The sequence below is a fragment of the Ambystoma mexicanum genome, chromosome 6p (assembly GCF_040938575.1).
Source record: "Ambystoma mexicanum isolate Mex_15411 chromosome 6p, UKY_AmexF1_1, whole genome shotgun sequence".
NCBI lineage: Eukaryota > Metazoa > Chordata > Amphibia > Caudata > Ambystomatidae > Ambystoma > Ambystoma mexicanum.
In genome coordinates, this window is record NC_090935.1 from 720,707,145 (window position 1) to 720,726,885 (window position 19,741).

Sequence of the window (19,741 nt, forward strand, 5' to 3'; positions counted from 1 at the left end):
TCAGTGAAAGGGAGCCCCATATCCATGTCAGAAACTAAGCTGCTCCTCTTAAAGGGACCTTGTACATAATGGTCCTTCATAGTCCCTATATAGCTTACAAACATCTCGGACTGTGCGGAAATGGGAGGGGGAAGATGTCATTAGGGCATTCCTTGTCCCGGAGGGTGGGGGGGAGAGAGGGTGGCTCCAGTAGGACCCCGCTTACCCTGACCTCTAGAGACGGTGTTCTGTAATGTGCTCAACTCCATAGTCCCAAAGAGGGTAGCTCTTCCTTGGGAACAAGGGACGAAATCCCTGGATTCATCACATCCTCCTTAATAGTTTTGGGGAATTTTAAGGTCTGGTTTAATTGCATGTATTCTTCCATCATACTAAATCGATACAATCTGAAATCCTTCAAACAATTCAACATAAAGATCAGGTTATAGTTTCAATTAGTAATTTTACTGCATCCATACATTCAAGACACATGCCTATTCAAACAGACAGATCATTTCAGAATTGCCTTTCTGATTTTGGCTGGAGGAGAACGGTTTGTGAATTCACCTGGGCTTCACAGAGCTGCAGCGCAGTTGAACAGAAGGTTGGTGTTGAATCCCTCTGCACCAGCTGTGTCTTTGAACAGATTCCTACATCCATCAGTTACTGACTGTAGTCATATTTCATGGAAAACTGAACATGTGAAATGCTAACCAGACGGCTATAGGACAGGCACTTTTCCTGTCCAATAAACCTTTGACAGATGCAGGGCTGATGGAGAGCCCGTTGAGGCCACGACTGGTTCAGTGGTTTTACAAATGACAAGAAGATCCCGGCATCCCCCGAAATGCCTGAATCATGGATCGACGAGCCCTGAGGAAGGCCGGACTATTCATTAAAGGCGACAACAGCTGAAACTAGAGTTGCCTACTGTACCTTAAATTACTTGAAACCATGAACCTCTTTTGCATAACATGACCAAGTATGTACAAAAGGTTGTCATTCTCCATTTTACACCATTTTTGCATTAATAACAGTTGATTTATGTTGTCTTCCGTAGTAGATTAATTTTACTTTTATTTAGGATTAAGAATTGACGTTACTTATATATGGATTTTGGTGACAGGTTCACTACAGATGTTTTGGATTGCTTCCGATACCTTTGGGGAAATTTGCTCTGATTGTGAGAGACCATAATGAAGAGGTCTCCCTTTTTTTTTTGTTTTCACAAAAATCTTTCACGGTAATAAAATGTGGATATTTTTGCTGTCTCCCTATGACTTTGATATAGTACCACAGAGTCTTGTGTTAGATTAGTAGGCGTTAAATTAAGTTGGGTTCCCCCTCTTTGTTTATGCTACATTTGCTGACCCTTTGGATCCCAACACAGAATAATAAAGTTACTCACTGTAGTGACTACCTTACTCCTAGTCCATAGTCCCCTATCCTCCATACTTGTGGGATATTCCGTCCTTTGGGACGAGACCGGAACACTTTTGTAAAAAGCATCAAAATGTTTTGGCGTAAACCGGGCCTCCTGAGCTCCGCCCCGTGCATCGCCCTTCAGAACTTTTCTATCGCCAGGTCTGAGACCATTTAAGCAATAATAGAGGATACTTTTTAGAGGGGACGGCGGGCGTATGAAGGAAAGGGGACTATGGACTAGGACTAGAAGTAAGGTAGTCACTACAGTGAGTAGCTTTATTATACTCCTACGTCCCATCCCCTTTCCTCCATACGTGTGGGAGATTCCCAAGCACGCACCAGTTAGTTCGGCTGGATGTAAACCCCCCCCCCCCTGGAATAAATTCTTAAGGACAGCCTGACCAAACTGGGCATCAGCCCTGGAGCTCAGGTCCAAGCAGTAATGCTTACAAAAGGCTGATGGGAAAGCCCACGTATCCACCTTGGCGATGGTTTCCCAAGGAACATACTTTTGGAAGGCAACAGCAGCCGCTTTGCCATGTACAAGATGAGCATGGATGCCTTTCGGAGGTTGAATGCCCCAAATGGTCTAGGCTTCAGAAATGCAGGAGGCAATCCATTGGGAGATATTTGTTTTAGAAGCTGGTTTCCCTTTCGGGTCTCCAAATGTGAAAGAGTTGTGAGGAGCCCCTGATGTCACTCGTCCTGTCGAGGTAAAACTTCAGGGCTCGACCTGACATCCAAGTTGTGTAAGACTCTCTCAGCATCCATTCCGTTAAGAAAAAAGACCGGTAAGGAGATATATTGGTTCAAATGAAAATCGGTAAGCACCTTAGGCAGGAAAGAAGGATGAGTGCGGAGAACAACCTTATCCTTATGGAAGGTAAGGAACGGATGTTCCAAAGAAAGAGCTTGGAGTTTGCTTACGCCCCTTGCCGATGTCACTGCGATCAGAAAGGCGACCTTCCAAGAAAGGTATTTGAGATTGGTAGTGGCCATGGGTTCAAATGGTTTATGGCATAAGGCGGTGAGGACCACATTCAAATCCCATTTGGGATGAGGCGTGCGTACCGGTGGGAAAAGCTGTAGAAGATCCGCAAAATGCCTTTTAATGACAGGATTATAAACCGCAATGGCAGATAAGTAAGAGCCAGCTGAGTACGCCTCAGCTTCAGACGTTCAAGAGGAAGGGCTAGTACGCAAGAAGCCCTGAGGCCCAGAAGTCTCTGGAACCACCAAGCAAGCCGTCATGTGTGAAGACTGAAGGAAGAGCTGACACGTGGCTGATGGGTCTGTAATCCTGTCCGCCGTTAGGAACATCTTGGTATTGACCGTATTCCAACAGAAATCCAGGAAAATCAGGTCTTGAAAGACCATCATGGAAGATTTCTGCCAGTTCACTGACAGCCCAAGGTGGAACAGGAGCTGTAGGAGAGACTGCAGATTGTTTGACTGCGTAGGAGCCAGTCCAAATATGGATATACATGAACGCCCTGCAGCCGGAGGAAAGCTGCGATGACCGACATCTTCGTCAAGACACGCGACACCGAGCTGAGACCAAAGGGGACCACACGGAACTGAGCCCAGGGAGAACAGCAGATATTTCCCATGCGGCCTCCATATCAGGATGTGCATGTAAGCATCCTGAAGGTCCACTACACTGAGCCAGTCGCCCCTTCCGAAGAGAGGACTTTATTTGGCAAGGCGTGATAATCTTGAAAATTCTCTTGATGAAGGGAAAGATTCAACTGGGAAAGATCGAGGATAGTGCGCAGGCCACCCCGAGGTTTGGGCATTGTGAACAGACGTGAGTAGAATCCCTCCCCTTGCTCCCCGAGGAGAACAGGCTCCACCGCTCTGAGGTCTAAACGTTTCTGTAACTCGGCTCTAAGGGAGGGTGACCAGATTTGTTGGGAGGGTTGAAGGGTGGGGGAGGGGCAAGCCAAAGCCCGCTCGAGCGATGGACAAAACCCACCATCTTGAGTGATGGTCTGCCACACCTCCAAATGTGACGAGATGCATCCTCCCACTGGAGTCACGTGCAACTGACAAAAAATATAATTTGGATGATTTGTCTGGAGAGGAGACTGATGGCCAAGAGAAAAACTGACCACGTTGCTGCTGTTGCTTTCGGCAGAGCCCGCCAACTGCACGCACGGCGATCCTGAAACCCCCTGAATCCAGAAAAGGAATGAGTCTGGGACACTGACCTCTGTGTATAAGGGGCCTTAGCTGGAGCTGTTGCCAGGACCGATAAAGATTTGGCGGTTTGGGTACTCTCTTTTGTCTTTGTGAATTCCTCATCTGTAGAAGAATTAAACAATTCCTTGCCATCAAAAGGAAGGTCCGGGACTTTGTCTTGCACTTCCTTTGAAATCTTCGGCGCGTGGAGCCACGCCTGGCGGGAGGTGTCAACCCCGACCATAAGGCCTCGAGCCGAGCTATCTACATGGTGTGCCGCAGCTTCCAGTAGATCCTGTGCCAACACTCTGGCGTCCGACAAACCGGCTTTAAAGTCATCTAGCCTATCCACAGGAATACACTCCTGCAAATCGCCTAGCTCTTTCAACAGCCTCAGATTGGCTGCTGCCAGGATGAGCTCAGTGTTCGCTTGACGAAGTTGAAGCACCGAATTGGCAATTGACTTTCTTGCCCAAGGCGTCCACGAGCTTATCTTTGGATCGTATTTGGGCCGCTGCTGTTGAAGATGCAAAGGCCGGCTTGGACTGGAGGGTAGCCACTGCCACTACCGTTGAGGAAGGGAGCGGACAACCCGATAAGGCTTTCTGTCCAGAGGCGTGAAGCTTCAATCAAACATCAATCCTCTTGTTGAGGTGTAGCCCGTTATGAGGTTTATCCCAGACCTTATGGACCTCTGCCAATATGTCCTTCTGGAGGAACTGGCCAGTGCGCTCCTGGGGTGATCTGGTAAAGGCTCCAGAAAGTACCCCCTACTGAGGAGTGGGGGCCCCAGGTACTGGAATATCAAGGAGGGCATCATATCCATGACCCGGTCATGGAATTCTCTCACCGAGCGGGGCTGCTCATCGCTATCCTAATCCGCTTGAGGCTCATCCAACAAGGCTGGAACAGAAGACTGGTCCAGCACGCAAACCACCTCAGGTTTTAAAGTGTTGCCCCGGTATGCCAGTGTCTTCTCTATAGGAGACAACTGGGGCAGAGGAGGGAGAGATGGAGGAGGTCCAGAAAGAAGCGGTGAAGGAAGTGGCACCACCGGGACCTGCACTGGAACAGCCGGGGCAGAAGTTGGGACAGGAGATTCAGGGTACATTTCCCTGAAAAGACGTTTGAAATACACCTTCATAGGGTCAGAGTGCATGAGCATCTGAAACTTCCCAAAAAAACTCATCCTCAGCCGAAGGTTTTGGCACTGGTACAGGACAATGCCACTCGTGAGGGGCATACCTCCATGAACGCAAGGAGGGTGGTTGCCAGGAGGGCCCACCACCAGCTGGGTCCACATAGAACAGTGGAGCGGAAGCAGGAGGGAGCGAGACTGTATGAGGCAGCGGTGTCCGAGCACACCAGTCGAATGAAGGGCAGATTGGATTTTTGTTGTCCACATTGCGTGGAAAAGGCTGCTCAGCCCCAAAAGGCATGCTCCGAGCACCAGACGATGTGAATGTTTGTGTAAGAGAGGTATCCAAAATGGCCACAATGGACCACAGAGGTTGGGCCGCCATTTTATCGACACCTGAGGAAAACTGCGTCACATATGGAGATGAGGCAATTGTCTCCTCAGGGGACTTAAGTAACACCTTAGCCTTGACACAAGGATACTCAGCAGAGTCGTACTGGGGGGGATCTCGAATGTTTACTGGACATCTTAGAAACTGCCCCAGGAATAGCCTCCAATGGAGGAACCTCAGCAGAGCCAGTAGTGGAGGGCGTATGGCCGTGACCGCCCTCTCTGCCCCCTCGAGAGAATCGGTACCGCCACGACCCTGAGCGTGGGACGGTTGAGGGATCCACCTTACTGACAAGACCTTCAAAGAAGATCTCTCGGCTGTGTCGGTGCTGACTTTAGCCCCAAGAAGAGAAACCTCAGGTTTTAACCCGGGACGTATAGCTCCCTCAAGAGGGGGCCTCGAGCAGTGACTCAGCATGAAAAGCTCCGGAAACAGTCCTCAGGGCGTACCCAGATATCAGCGTGGAAAGCCCCAGAAATGGAGACCTCAGGGCGAACCCCGGTCTCCAGAGCCACAGACGAACTGGGCTGAACTTTAGCACCCACATGGTGAACCTCAGAACGGTGTCCGGTTTTGGCAGGTATGCTGCAGGAACCCTCTGAGAACACTCCGGTGTGCCTATTAGGCCCTTGAGGCACTGCAGGGGAACCCCTGGTGACAGAGCTACACGAGTCCCTCCCGGACCTGGAAGACCCCATGAAGCAGTGCCCTGGCTGGGGAACCCTAAAAAGTAAAGAACTTACTGGACGTTTCTTCTTTTCGTCAATGAAAAGCTGGAAATGAGGTGGGGGGAATGAGCTGAAACACTTCCTCCCACCGAAGGAGACGACGTTGGGAGTGCCCAGACAGAGAGGGAGTTGCAGTAGAAGCACAAATCCCAGCGATGTTCCGGGCCCAGACACTCCAAGCAAAGAGAGTGGGGATCCGCCCTCGTGAAGCAAAGTTCGCATGAAGAACAGGACACGAATCCCAGATGCTATGGGCATTGATGCAGGACTAGATGACTGTGGAACCGGAGCAAGAAGGAAGGACAAAGGGAATAAAAATAAAAATTCCCAGTGATGCTAGTGCGGAGAAAAGGACTGAAGGGTGATGCACGGGCGGAGCTCAGGATTACGGCCACGTGCGGTACCCCTCGTAAAAATAAAAGGACAAAAAATGTAAAATGTTTGATGCTTTTTGCAAAAGTGCTCCGGTCCCGTCCCAAAGGACAGAATGTCCCACAAGTATGGAGGAAAGGGGACGGGGCGTAGAAGTATGAGTAACTGGGTTACCCCCTATATATGTGTATGTGACAGTTTCAATCGGGCCTTTCACCCATCCATAAATTCAAGTCACATGCCTATTCAAACAGATAGACAAGCTTAGAATTGCCTTTCTGATTTTGGTAACTTCACTTTTTGAAATGATACATCGTTTACTGCACTGAAATAATGGCTCGTTCCCGTTAATGCGAAGTCATTTTTGCTTAAAACAAGATTGAAATTTCATCTGACCTAGACAGAGGTTGGAGGCCAACAAATGGAACTGGAAGAAGACAGTGGTTCCTACATGAGGATGAGAGTAGATTATAGCAGTCGGGGACAAGGTCTTCGAGTATCCATTTACAATTCTCCAAAAAAAATGTTTGTGACAAAAAGTGAACAAAACTTCTAGTGGAGTTTAACACCATAATCGAGAAAGATTTTATTTATTAAAGCTTGCATGTTATCAAACGCACTAGTAGATAGCAGTGGCTAGACACGTGCCTTTGCATGGGCTCTACACTTTACTTTGGAAAATGGGCCTCTTAAGGGAAGAATTTCATGCTGCGGAATGAATCTGATCTCCAAAATGCACAGGAGGAAGAGGAGGAAAGCTTTTAGTGAATAGACCAAGGACTAGTTTTAGTGAATAGACCAAGGATTAGTTTTAGTGAATAGACCAAGGATTAGTTGTTAAAAGTGGCATCTGCCCATCTAGCAGTAGCTGACTGATGGCCAGAGGGACAACTTACCAAATGTAACCATGTTGTGGTGGAATAGGGTGAGGGAGAAGTAAAGGGCGTGGGAGGGTGTATGCCGTTCGACAGGCTGCCCCCACATTAAAACATAGTGGCCCTCATTACAAGATGGGCGTAAAGGAATACCGTGCACCGGGTGCCGGTAATCCTTTTGCACCCTACTCCGGGGTCCTTATGCGGGAACCTTCACTTAACGTCTGGTTTTAGCAGGCGTTAAGGACGGGACCCGCAAAGGGATACCGGGGTCAATAACGGTACCGCAATTTGCGGTACCGTTATTGCCGCCTTCCCCCTTCCCATTGAGCCTTGTGGGGGCTCAAATGGGAATGGGGAATGACTCTGGTGAATGGGGAATTACCGGTCCCGCCGACCTCGGACTGGACCGGTAATTACTCCCTTCACCAGACCGGAGTCGGACCGATTTTGGAGGCAGCCATGGCTACCTTCAAACTCAGAATGAGGGCCAGTGAAATGCAGAAAGTTGGCCCATACGGTCAGATGCCACAGATCGGTTGACAGTATGAAATGAAGCCGGTTGTCTTCAAAGATGGTCGAGTACCTTCTGCCTTTGAAAAGCACAGACCCCATTTAGTCGATTTCACTGGTTAGGCACTCACCCTCAATCGTCAAAACAGGGTAAGGGAGCTATGGAGGAAAAGGAAACAGATGAAGCATGTCCTGAGAGTGCTACAGGAGATGCATGTTGATACCTCTACTGGCACAGAGTGAACCGCAGAAAGGGAAATTCAAACCTTCAAAATAAATGGGCTAAGAGTGCCAGCCTAACTCTCCAGATGTACTAGAAATGTGGAACGCAAAACTAATCAAAGTGCAAAATGATTAGCAAGATTTGGCAGCCTAGGCAGAATACAGTGAAAAAACATTAAATGTTATCAGAAAAATTAGTTAATATTACTACTTCCAACATGATGCATAAAAATAAGTACAACAAGGTTTGGTGACCGTTTCATTCATAGCAGAGGAATGGCAATTTAGATGGCACATTTAAAAAAGAAGACAAATATGGAAACATTTTCAAATTGACTAAATAATGTGAGACGACAAGATATAGATGTAAGGGAACAAATCCTCGTCAGAAATAAATGCAGGGTAATGTGTCCCAGTTTCGAATTCTTAAGTTGGAAGGAGACATATTTTAGACCTATTCGGCTGCATGCATTTTTCTTCAATGCTAAGCACAATTAGCAGTACATTTATACAAACCAAGGTGGTCATATTTTTAGCATTGGAAAGGTAGCGCCAAGAACATTATTATACACTGTTCTCAGCTCTCAGCAGCAAAGGGACGAAGGAAAAAGACAAATTAAGAAAGTGGCCAATGTTAGATAGCATGCACTTTCAAATACTGTTTGTAATGGCATTATTTGAATATCATATTTTGTCATTTTTTATAAAAAGGGCTTCATGTAATGTGTAATACAGGTCAAAGTAAGCTGAAACAATAAAATAACATGTTGGAATTACAAATTATACAGCAATAGTCTAAATCAAGTCAGTATTCAATTATTCTAAATTTCGAATGCAACCAAGAAATAAGGTAACTAAATTTGTAGAACCTCTTACCTAAAACATCCACTTCCGTAACAGATTTAGTTTCTAGGTGAAGATCAAGATCTTTAGGAACAGTTAGAGGTTTGTTTTCAATGTGCCCATTATACTTCCTGTAAGGACCAAATTTGCATGCTTTTATTTTTGGCAAATGTATTCAAGTTACATTAATACGCAAGAGAACACAAAGGGTGACAGCAAAAAAACCTTAAAAAGCCTCCAATGTTAAAAGTTTTCCCCAGTACGACTTGTAATGTTTATTTTATTGTTATTACATTTTGTTTTATTGGCACTGTAAAGTATTGGTGTATAAGTAAATTAATGCCATACATTGAATGGAATGGTTTACTCTGGCAATGATGAATGCATTACATACACTCATTTTTAGAATTCATTTTACTCATACTATCCAACAAAAGACATTAAATTAATTGCCAGTGTTAGGCAGAATTGCATGCAGAACCCTCTGGGACCACCACATACAATGAGGACTACAGGTGTAAGCAAAACCAACCTTTGGTAAAAGTCTGTACTACACAGTTTTGTGGTAGCGAACTGGGCAGCCAGGCTTATCTCAAGAGGGAATGTGAGCAGTACAAGGATGTTACACAGAGGTCTTACAATCACAGTGGTTCAAGTAGACACTTACACTCAAGGTTTCTTGGTAAAACACTTATTAATTTATTACACAATCATTTAGAAAACATTCACTAGAATGAGGCAACTTAATATCATACACAAATACACTTCAGTACCAATACTTTTGAGTAAATTAGGCTCCCCGGAAATAGGAGAAAAATAGCATTTCAGTCACTTTAAATAGGAGGGAAAAGGCACACGTTAACAGAATAGATCACAAATACTTTCTTAGGCAGTGCAAATAGTTTCAGTTCACTAGAGGACTCGATTCAGTTCAATAGGCCTAGGCCAAAGTCAATGGACTAGTGTCTTGGATAGGAAAGAGCAGTTCTTGAAGTAAACAGTAAAGTCTTTGCCAAAGTTCTTAGAAGTAGAGAGGCATTCTCTCAATCAGGTTGGCACAGTACCTTAGTATGAAGCAAAAATGATGCAGTTGAAGACGTTGGTTCCTGGTAGTTCCTGCAGATCTCACTGTTCCTGAGCCTCAGTCGCGAGACAAGAGGGAGGACGTTGGGGGACTCCTGTACTGCATGGGATCGTCGGAAAACGCTGACAAAAATGGAGTCACTTCAGTTCGAGTAGCTGTCGTCAAGCACACAAGCTGGTGTCCTTCCCCCTGGCTAATCCTAACCAGCTCAGAGAATGGTATCCAGGTGGCTTACGAGTTGATTGGTCCCACCACCAAAGGAAGAAGTCGTCCTCGAAGGGGCTTCTCTGTCGAAAGGAGCTTTGGCGATTGACCTGCAGCAGGGCTTCACCGGGCAAACCAATGGTCCAGGAGTTGCAGCAGCCGTCCTCTTCAGCTCGTCTTCGCTTCTTTCGTTCCAGTGGTCGACTCTGCTTTCCAGTCCCAGAGACTCGGATCCCCAAAAGTTAGCAAGAGCTCCTCAATAACATTAGAATTAGACTCTGAATCATTATCATCCTCTTCAACATTTTACACATTTGCTGAAGGAGTGGTGTAACAGACCTACTTCTCAGACTTTGAAATTCCAACAATCTTTCAATCAATTCATTTTTCTTTCCTTTAACAGGGAGATTCCGGACATTACACATCTCTTTCAGTTGATCTACTGTTAAAACGATCAGGGATTCCTGTCTGACGTTATCCATATAAGGCATTACAAAATTACTTTGCTAGTGGTACTTAGCCGTGTGAAGGTTACTATTTCAACAAAAGTAAAGCAGAACTCTCAATATAACAACTATACAATTGATCCTCACCACCTGCCACCAGTGTTAGGCAAAGTTTGTATGCAGTACCCTTTGGGACCACTACACACAACTATGGCTACAGGTGTAAGCAAAACCAACCTTTGGTATAAGTCTGTACTACACAGTTTTCTGGTAGCGCTGCTGAGAAGTCAGGCTTATCATCTCAACAGGGAATGGGAGCTGTAAGGATGTTACACAAAGAGAGCTAATTGCTTTGAGAGATTGCCTTTGCACGTGCTCACTCTCTAGGAGTGGCAGGGTGTGGCTGGTAAGCCAGCCCTAATGGGCATGCCCACAATCTCAGCTATATAAGCTGCCCCCAATCCTCAAGATAGACGCTTCGCGTTATTCTTCACTTGCAAGCAGCGTAACGCTCACCGTCGCCTGAGGTCAGACTTACCCTTTGAAGATCCTGCTTCCTGCCAGCATACTTACCAACTGGGGGAAGCTGTTCCTACCTGCACATCTCTTCGGCGAACCAAGTATTCATCTTTACACTTTCCGTAACGCCGGAATCTTTGTCTTGGCACCTCAGCACGACACGCTCCATCGTCGACAGCAGCGCCTGCAAGGAAAAATAGAAGACCAGGTTAGACATCGAAAGAACAATCAGTTTAATGTTATGCTTCGCCATACTTCACGCTTTTCCTTCGACCATCACTTACCTGCTGTCGAACGTTGCGGTAGCATCCATCTTCCATCCGGCCGTGTCTCGCGTCTCACAGCTGCATTGAAGCCGCATTTCCGTCTAAGGGAAGAAAACAGTATAGAGAAATTATTGCAGGCATAAATAGGAGCAACATATAAAGACATTAAACAGAACAAACAGCATCACAAGAGCTCAAGAAAGACTTACCAATCATAAGGAGAAGCATAGTCGCAACTGGACTGGACTAATCCTGATCAGGGATCAGTGAAGGAACTAGATCCCATTTGACGCACCCCTGCCAGAAGTAGCAGGACAGAGAGCTTATCTTCCATAATTCACAGTAGCAGTATCACCACGTACCACCGCTCACAGCTTTTCTACTGAGAGGCCAGAAGGCGGTGATTCCCGTTCAGGGAGGGCTACAACCGTGCCCCAACACCTCAGCAGAGACCAGATGAGCTTAACAATTTCTTGGTAAAACACTTATTAATTTATTTCACAGTCATTTATAAAACATTCACTAGAAGGAGGCAATCTATATCACACAAACATACTTCAGTACTTTACAATATCAGTTTCCGAGGCATTTAAAATACTTTGAAGGAGTAGCAAAATGGCATTCAGAGCATTTGAAGTAGGAGCAAAAAGGCATAGGTTAATCAAACGGACATTCCAGTTCCTCTTACACAGTGCAAATAGTTCGAGTTCGCCAGAGGAGCTGATTCAATGCAACAGGTTAGGCCAAAGTCAAAGGGCTAAAGTCTTGTATAAGATAAAGCAGTTCTAGAAGTTAAATGGAAAAGTCTTTGCTAAAGTCCTCAGAAGTAGTTCATAAATGAAAGATTTGTATGTTGGGTCACTAGCTGACTAGGCCCGCAAGTTGCCAAAGTTTCAAGAACTTTTGCAGTGAGAGGCAAGTTCTCGGTCGGGTTTTCACAGTAACTTACAATGGAGAAAAAGATGCAGCTGAAGACGTCTGTTTCTGGCAGTTCCTGCAGATCTCGCTGTTCCTGGGCCTCAGTCGTGGTGACAAGAGGGAGGACGTCGGGGGACTCCTGCACCGCACGGGGACTGTTAAAAAAGCTGGCAAAAGCAAATCTTCGATTCCGGTAGCTATAGTCAAACACACAAACTGGTGTCCTTCTCCCTGGCTATTCCGTTTCCTGCAGCAGAAAATACAACCAGCTCAGAGAATGGTATCCAGGTGGCTTACGAGTTGATTGGTCCCACCAAAGGAAGAAGTTGTCCTTGAAGGGGCTTCTCTGTCGAATGGAGCTTTGGCGATTGACCTGCAGCAGGGCTTAACCGGGCAAACCAACGGTCCAGGAGTTGCAGCAGCTGTCCTTGATTGGTCCCACCAACTCAAAAGGGAGAAGTCGTCCTTGAAGGGCTTCCCTGTCAAGATGAACTTGACGATTCGGACCTGCAGCAGGGCTTCACCGGGAAACCAACAGTCCAGGAGTTGCAGCAGCCGTCCTCTTACAGCTCTTCTTCGGTTCTTTCGTTCCAATGGTCGACTCCGCCTTCCAAGCCAAGAGACTCACCTTTTATCGAGTTTTCTCAAATTCATTCCAGCCTAGCTACCACTCACCCAGCAGGGTGGCTGTCCTTGCCGGTGTAGGGGAGGAGTGGTCCAAGGGACCCCCCTGGCCTACATCTCCACCCCAGGTGAGGGCCATGGGTCATCGGGCGTCCCCTCCTTAGCACCCGGGCCCAGGTGGTGGATGGCTCACCTGCTGAAGACGTTGCCCACACGTATTGAATTTAGCTAGGCCTCAGAAACCATTTTGTCCAATAAAGATGGTGTGAGCGTAGCGCACTGTAGCGCAGCCCCCACCCTCGGAGAGTTTCAATTATCCCTGTTGCCGCAGCACCCTGGCAGATCCGCTGTGAGCACGTTCCCACGACCAGGACGGACATGAGCTAGAATAAGATACTAACACTAACATTTCACCGCCCGCAGTGTATCACTGCTCCCAGAATGACCCGGTCAGCAAGGCCTGGGTGATGGGAAGATCTGTAGAACGGTCATCCGATGAAAGCAGAAAGGTACCCAAATATGAATGTCTTCTAACATGTACAGCCTTTCCATACAACCACGTTTACTAAAGAAACCTGTAAAATTGTGTATGACACCAGCCATGAAGGACCCACACCCCTACAGGGGTGTGCAAATGATAAAAGCATTCCGGGGGAGTGTACCTTAGATGTATCATTGAAAACCGTACACCCCGCGGTCCCGCGCCATAACTGAACTAATGCTGCTAGAGTACACAAGAAAACGAATGTAACCATACAGGGGGTACCTGTGAAGGGTGTGCGAGAATGCACTCGTCACGCGTGTATGTCTAAGCCCCTTGCATGCCACCACCGTCACATACGGTGGCGGTTCATTTTCTATGTACTACACCAACCGCAATGCTACCTCACTTACTGCAAGATGTATATGCATATAGCTAAATACTGTAATTGGTGAAACATAGTGTACGAATAAGGTGCTCAGACTGAATATAATTGAAATGCCTTCAGCGAAGTGAAATGTATGTTCTCAAGTAATTCAAACAAATATCACAAAGTGTTCTAATGATTGTGATGTTTTCGTCTCCAAAAACCGGCAACACGCGAGGAAGATACCTTTGTAAATATGTGCAAGACCATTTCCCCTCCCACCCTGCGAAGACTGCCACACATGAGAGCAGAGGCCCGCGTCGCGCTGCCCCACCTCCCCCAACTAGACTGGAGCCGCTTCAAAGATGTGTAGCCCCCTCTGCAGCACCCAAGGCCACGGGCCGCCACCTGCATTATTTACAGCACAGCAGTAAACCTCTGCCTGAACCCACACTTCCAAAGGCGCCCCCTCGTAAACCGCACAACCCACCAGATCATCCTAGACTTATGGCCCTGTGCAATCAGGACACCCAACACTGTGGCAACACACAGCGGCACATTTATAACCACATCTAACAAGACAGGGAGGCTTGTACCGTCCGTCCCATGCCCCGAAGCTTAGCCCCTCAACCTATGGCTCCGGTCAACAGGACGCTGGCAACCATGCCCTGATGAATGACCATTAGACCCCTCACAAGGTGCATTCCTCCTGTGTTGCATTAACCTGTAGAATAACCTATTGGAAGATTTACTAAAGAAGATAATATTGCAATGACTGAATGACTGCGGTGTGCATGGCCTAGGGCAAATAAGTCAGGAAAAGAAAAGACATTCATCTCTGACACTGGCCGCGATGGCACAACAACACCGCCCGGATGAACTCTGCCAACCTGCCAGGCCCAGCCCACCCCACGAGGCTGACCAGTGACGTTCTCCAGCCACGGCCAACCACATCGCAGCAGCACCTATAGTTAGTCATCGCCACCCAATCCCATTGCACTTGTGCCCCTATAGTTTGTAGGTTCTTATGACGTTTTTTGTAAATATATACGCCTGTCTTTGCTATTGTCAGACAGAGCGCTCTCGGAGTTTGCAGAGTTCTTTGCATGCCATATTCTGATTGATAAACTCCCATTTAAGCTCACCCGCACTCTGTCTTGGCCTTATTCCCGACTTGGGAGAGTCCTTCATTGTCCCATTGCGGGGAGGATCGTGCTGGCTGGGGACGCTTGCCTTCAGTGGTGACCCCGAAAGCGTGATTATTACTATTATTTTTTCCCGATCTAACATTACCGTCCCCTTTTGGCACGAGAATCTCCGGTCGAAAAAGGATACGCACGGTGAGCCGGCTCCGGGAGGCTGGCCGCCAACGGTGACCGGTACACTAAGAAGTGCGCACTCAAAAGAGAGAGGGTACGGGATCCCAGTTGAAAAATCCCCTTTGAGTACCGCTCGCCGGAGCCGGGGCTGACTGTTGAGCTGACGGCGACACTGCCTGGACGGACCCAGTTTCGGAGACTATCGGTTCAAGACGGGCACGTGAGTATTGAGTGCGAGCGATTGTAAAGGGAGTGGGGGAAGAAGTGTAGGACAGGGAACGAAGAGGGGGTACGCAGATCTACTAAGGATCATCCTAAAATTTCCTTGCTTTTTCTTTGCATATGGCCATTAGGATTAAGAGGTGAATAAGAGATAAAAGTGACGGGAACCTAGCTCCGAAAGGGGGTGGAAGGCGGCGCTGCATAGTGCTATCTTGACTAGTACTGGGAATATATGAAGAAGTGCAATATAAGATAAAAAGTGTCCAGCAAAAGGGGGCACTGAGAATATATTAGCGACCGCTATTACTTCTTTCTTTTCTTTTTCTAGGGTTAGGGGGAAAATAAAAGTGAGATTAGTACAAAACTCAGGGAGAAAGTAAGAGCAGACCAATATATATATATATATCCGAATAAGAAGGATAGGGACAGCCGGCTAGGGAGGAAAGGGAGGGCAGCTTGAATTGTGAACAGAGTGTTACTGGGAGGTGTGTGCACCTCGTATGTGTCCGATGACAAGTTGATGTTGTAAGTGTGTAAAATGGCTATAAATGTATAGAAATGGAATGGTCATGGTAAGTGTGACCAGATAGAACTTTTTGAAGACAAAGACGACAAGGTGGAGTGAGTGTGTACCTATTTGATTTCCGGGTTAATGTCGTCGAAATAACTGATGGTTTGCTCTTGTATGTGCCCCCCAAAGAGAAGTGAATAGAGACTCTGTACAGCCAGTTTTGTATTGCGCAGGCAGGGGGCAGAGCACAAAGGAGCCCATTATTGAATGCGAGATAAAAGACGAAACCCATATTGGTAAGAGGTTTACATTGTAATTGTGGACACACTAATAGAAACAAGCACTAGGAGAATACACAAGATGGGGGCCGAAACACCCTTATAACATATTTGTAAGAACTTACCAGGCTACGCGGAGCGAATTAAGAAATATCATGACCAATGGGTAACCGTGTTAAAGGGAGAGGGGTTACCCCAGATATGGCCCGAGGGAGGGTCATTCGATAAGTGTTCTGGATATGGTGGCCACATGCATGAAGTACAAGGGGAAGCAGTTGCAAAATAGGAGAGAAGTATTAGATCTCTGGAGATTATTTGAGGAGATACCACCACCTAAAGCGCCAGCATTAAATCCTGACCTCCCGTCCACCACCGACAATCCACTGATGATACAGAAAGATGTTAAAGATCTGTCAAGTGTAGCGCCACAAATAGAGGTAATAAGTTTGTACCCGATATTAAACAAGCCTGTACCTGCAGAAGGGTACAGTGACCCCACTTACGTGCCTCCCCCGACAACTACTACACCCCGCCGGCCCACGGCACCCCCACCATATGAAAGCACAAGGGAGCGAGCCCAGGCAGGTACACAAAGGGTGGACATAGAGAAGCTCACAGATGATTTACAATCAAGACTTTCAATAGCAAAAGATGAGCTCTCGAGGATAAAAGACATATGCGAACAAACAGCACTTAATGCAGCTAGATCAGGGCGCACGTCTAGAGCGCCAGGTGAAAATAGAAAACCTGAAGACGGGTGGAAAAAGGGCGAGATACTGCTCAGAATTGAAGAAGAACCGACACGAATAATAGAAGTAGGGACACGAGAGGGAGATGTTGATAATGAGGAAAGGCCTATGGGGGACAGAGAGGAATTACTATGTGATATAAGGGACGATTTAGAAGAAAGCGACAGGTTGAGTATGGCAATGGGAGGGGGAAGCGAAGGGGGGGATGGTACATGTTCAATGAGAACACTGGATGATGAGTGGACAGGGCGATTAAGGAACAAGGTGGGGAAAATGGCATCACTGGGAACATCAGCAGCTAAAACGGGTCCAGATGTAACGACAAAAGGAAGGCTACAGCTCCCATTGATACATAGGGGAGGAGGGAGGCCGAATTATATCCCATGGGCTCAGATGGATAAAGCCAATTTATTAAAGCTATTGCCCCCGTTGTCAGGAGGGGCAAGTAAGTGGATATACGCCTTTGAGAAACACACTGCCGGGGTACCCCTAGCAATAGGAGATGTGAAGAGCTTGCTTGTATCAGCAGTGGGGGATCAGGCTGATGGGTCAAGGCTGGTTTCCCGGGAGTAACATTAGACTGCGACCGCAATGATGGAGCCTCCTTTAACACAGTGCGTGCAAGGGTGTGGGATGCCTTGCCAGAAACGTTCCCAGATACGCCAGACTTACAGTCAGTAATGCAGTGTACAATGAACGACGGGGAGGAGGCTATGGATTACATTTTTCGGGTCCAAGAGATGTGGAGAGCAGAAACGGGCACGCCCTGGTATCAATCGACATCTTTATTTTATTTCATTATAAAAAGAGGGCTCCCCAAAGAAGTGCAAAAGGCGCTCAACAAGATAGCTGGTATTGAAGCAAAGGGGTGGCCTGAGATCCAGAGCATAATAGTACACCATTGTAAGAGAATAAAGGAAAGGGAGAAGGAGGTGGCGCAGAAGAGATTGGCAGACGAAGCAAAACTTGTGCAGACAAAGTTGGTGAAGGTCGCAGCGGCTGTAGCCGCACTCCCCCACAGCAGGGAGGGAGATGAGGAGGAGGAGGGGCTGATAGCAATACAAGGAAGGGTGTCAACTAATTGGGTTGGAGCAGGACAGCGCCAGTGGAACGAGCAGGAACAAGGTGGAGGTCCACAGTGGCAAGAGTGGACCCCTCCAGGGGGACATGGTGGGTACAGGGGCCGAAGAGGAGGTGGACCGGGATACGGGGGAATGGGAGGAAATGGATGGTAGGGCCCTAGAGGTGCACAAGGGAGTTGCTGGAACTGCGGAAGATGGGGGCATTACTCTAGGGAGTGCAGAGCCAGACCCAACAACGGGTTCCAAGAGGTAGAACAGTATGGCCACCCCCACCCGAGGAGCCCATATGGTCTTCCAATGGGACAACAACAACCGAGACACCCAGGCCAGAGTAATAATGAGCAGCAACAGGAACACAGAACCACCCACAAAATAATGACAATATGCAGTACACGCCACGCAACCCTTTCGCTACAACAGCCAACGGGGCCCCCGCACCAGCACCCTACAACGGCATGTCAGTGGTTTCAGGAAGTGTCTTTAATCAGGGGGGGGCGATGAGACACCCCGCATAGGACAGCCCACAGAGAACACTTGCGTGTCCAGTTCTATCTACAACCTACAATGCAGCAGAGGAACCATTGGTAGGGGCGCAGATAGGAGACAAGCAGTTCATATTCATGGTTGATTCGGGAGCGGAGAAATCATGTATCCGGGAGGGCCGGTTCCCGTTATCTAACAGGAAGTTAGAGACGCAGGGGTTCTCTGGGGCTGTAATTGAAGTTCCTTACACAGAAGCTTTGGATGTAACGGTAGGGGGTAAGACTGTGAAGGCACCCTTACTGTATTATGAACACTCACCAATAAATTTATTAGGGAGGGATCTCCTGAGTAAACTTAACATGACCATATCATTTACTGAGAGAGGAATAGTGTGTTCTACACCCGGGATATGCCCCTTGCGTGCAATGTTGGTAGTGCAAGCCTACACAACCACACTGGAAGTACGAGGGTTGCCGGAAAATGAGGAAATGTTTATTGAAGGGCTAAAGACATTGGCCCTCATAATTCCAGAGCTAAGAGGAATGGACTGGAGGATTCCAGCGGAGTTCCTCTTCCGCCCCATAGTGTGCCCCGACACAGCACCAGGATCAGTGGTATCATTAGACTTGCACGCTGTACAGGTATCAGCGAAAAGGATCGCTGTGATTGGAGTGGATAGGGAAGGTTGTGAGTGGCGTACAGTGCTGTGTACAAATGCCAACATCGCCCTACGAGAATTAACAGATGAGGATCTGTTTTCAGACATAGAAGGGGATGGTGAGATAGTAATGGAAATAGCGATGCCCTGTGACATTTTGATTCAAGCCAGAGAAATCCCCGTCCAACTAATGGCAGTGGTAGGAGCACCGCCGTCCTTTTTTGATGATGACATGAGGCTCGTACCAAATAATTTATGGACAACAGGCCCCCATGATGTAGGGCTGTTGCATGGAGTCCAACCTGTGGTAATAAAGCTAAAGCAAGGGGCAATTTTACCCCGAGTGAAACAGTATCCATTGTCCCATGAGGCTGAAGAAGGGATAAAAGAGACCATAAATGCACTACTAGCGCAAGGGATAATAGTGCATTCAACCTCCCCATGTAACACATGTATTTATCCAATCAAAAAAGCAAAAGGAGGGTCTTGGAGGATGATACAGGACTTACGCCCCCTAAATGATGTAATTCAGAAAGAGTTCCCTTTGGTCCCGAACCCTGCATCCATATTATGCAGCATCCCGAAACTAGCATCACATTTCACAGTAGTGGATTTGAAAAACGCATTTTTCTCAATACCCCTCGCCGAAGAGAGTAGATACCTTACAGCATTCACACTGGGGGGTAAAAGGTATGAACACTGCAGACTACCACAGGGATACTGTGAGAGCCCGAGCATATTCAACCGCATATTGCATGAAGACTTGGGAAACCTATCAGTTGTGAGTACGATCATTCAGTACGTAGACGATTTGCTAGTGTGTGCACAAGATGAAGAAACATGTAGGAAAGATTCAACAACGC

At 47.3% G+C, this 19,741-nt stretch overlaps 1 protein-coding gene across 4 annotated transcripts in view; it reads right to left on the reverse strand.

Annotated features, from left to right (window-relative positions):
- Positions 1 to 19,741, reverse strand: part of TMEM161B (transmembrane protein 161B) — a 919,424-nt gene that overhangs the window by 622,497 nt on the left and 277,186 nt on the right. For all 4 annotated transcript variants that reach the window (XM_069627595.1, XM_069627592.1, XM_069627594.1 and 1 more), the window contains exon 4: positions 8,701 to 8,798. In XM_069627595.1, the coding sequence (XP_069483696.1) occupies positions 8,701 to 8,798 (98 nt within the window). The remainder of the gene's footprint in view (positions 1 to 8,700; positions 8,799 to 19,741) is intronic.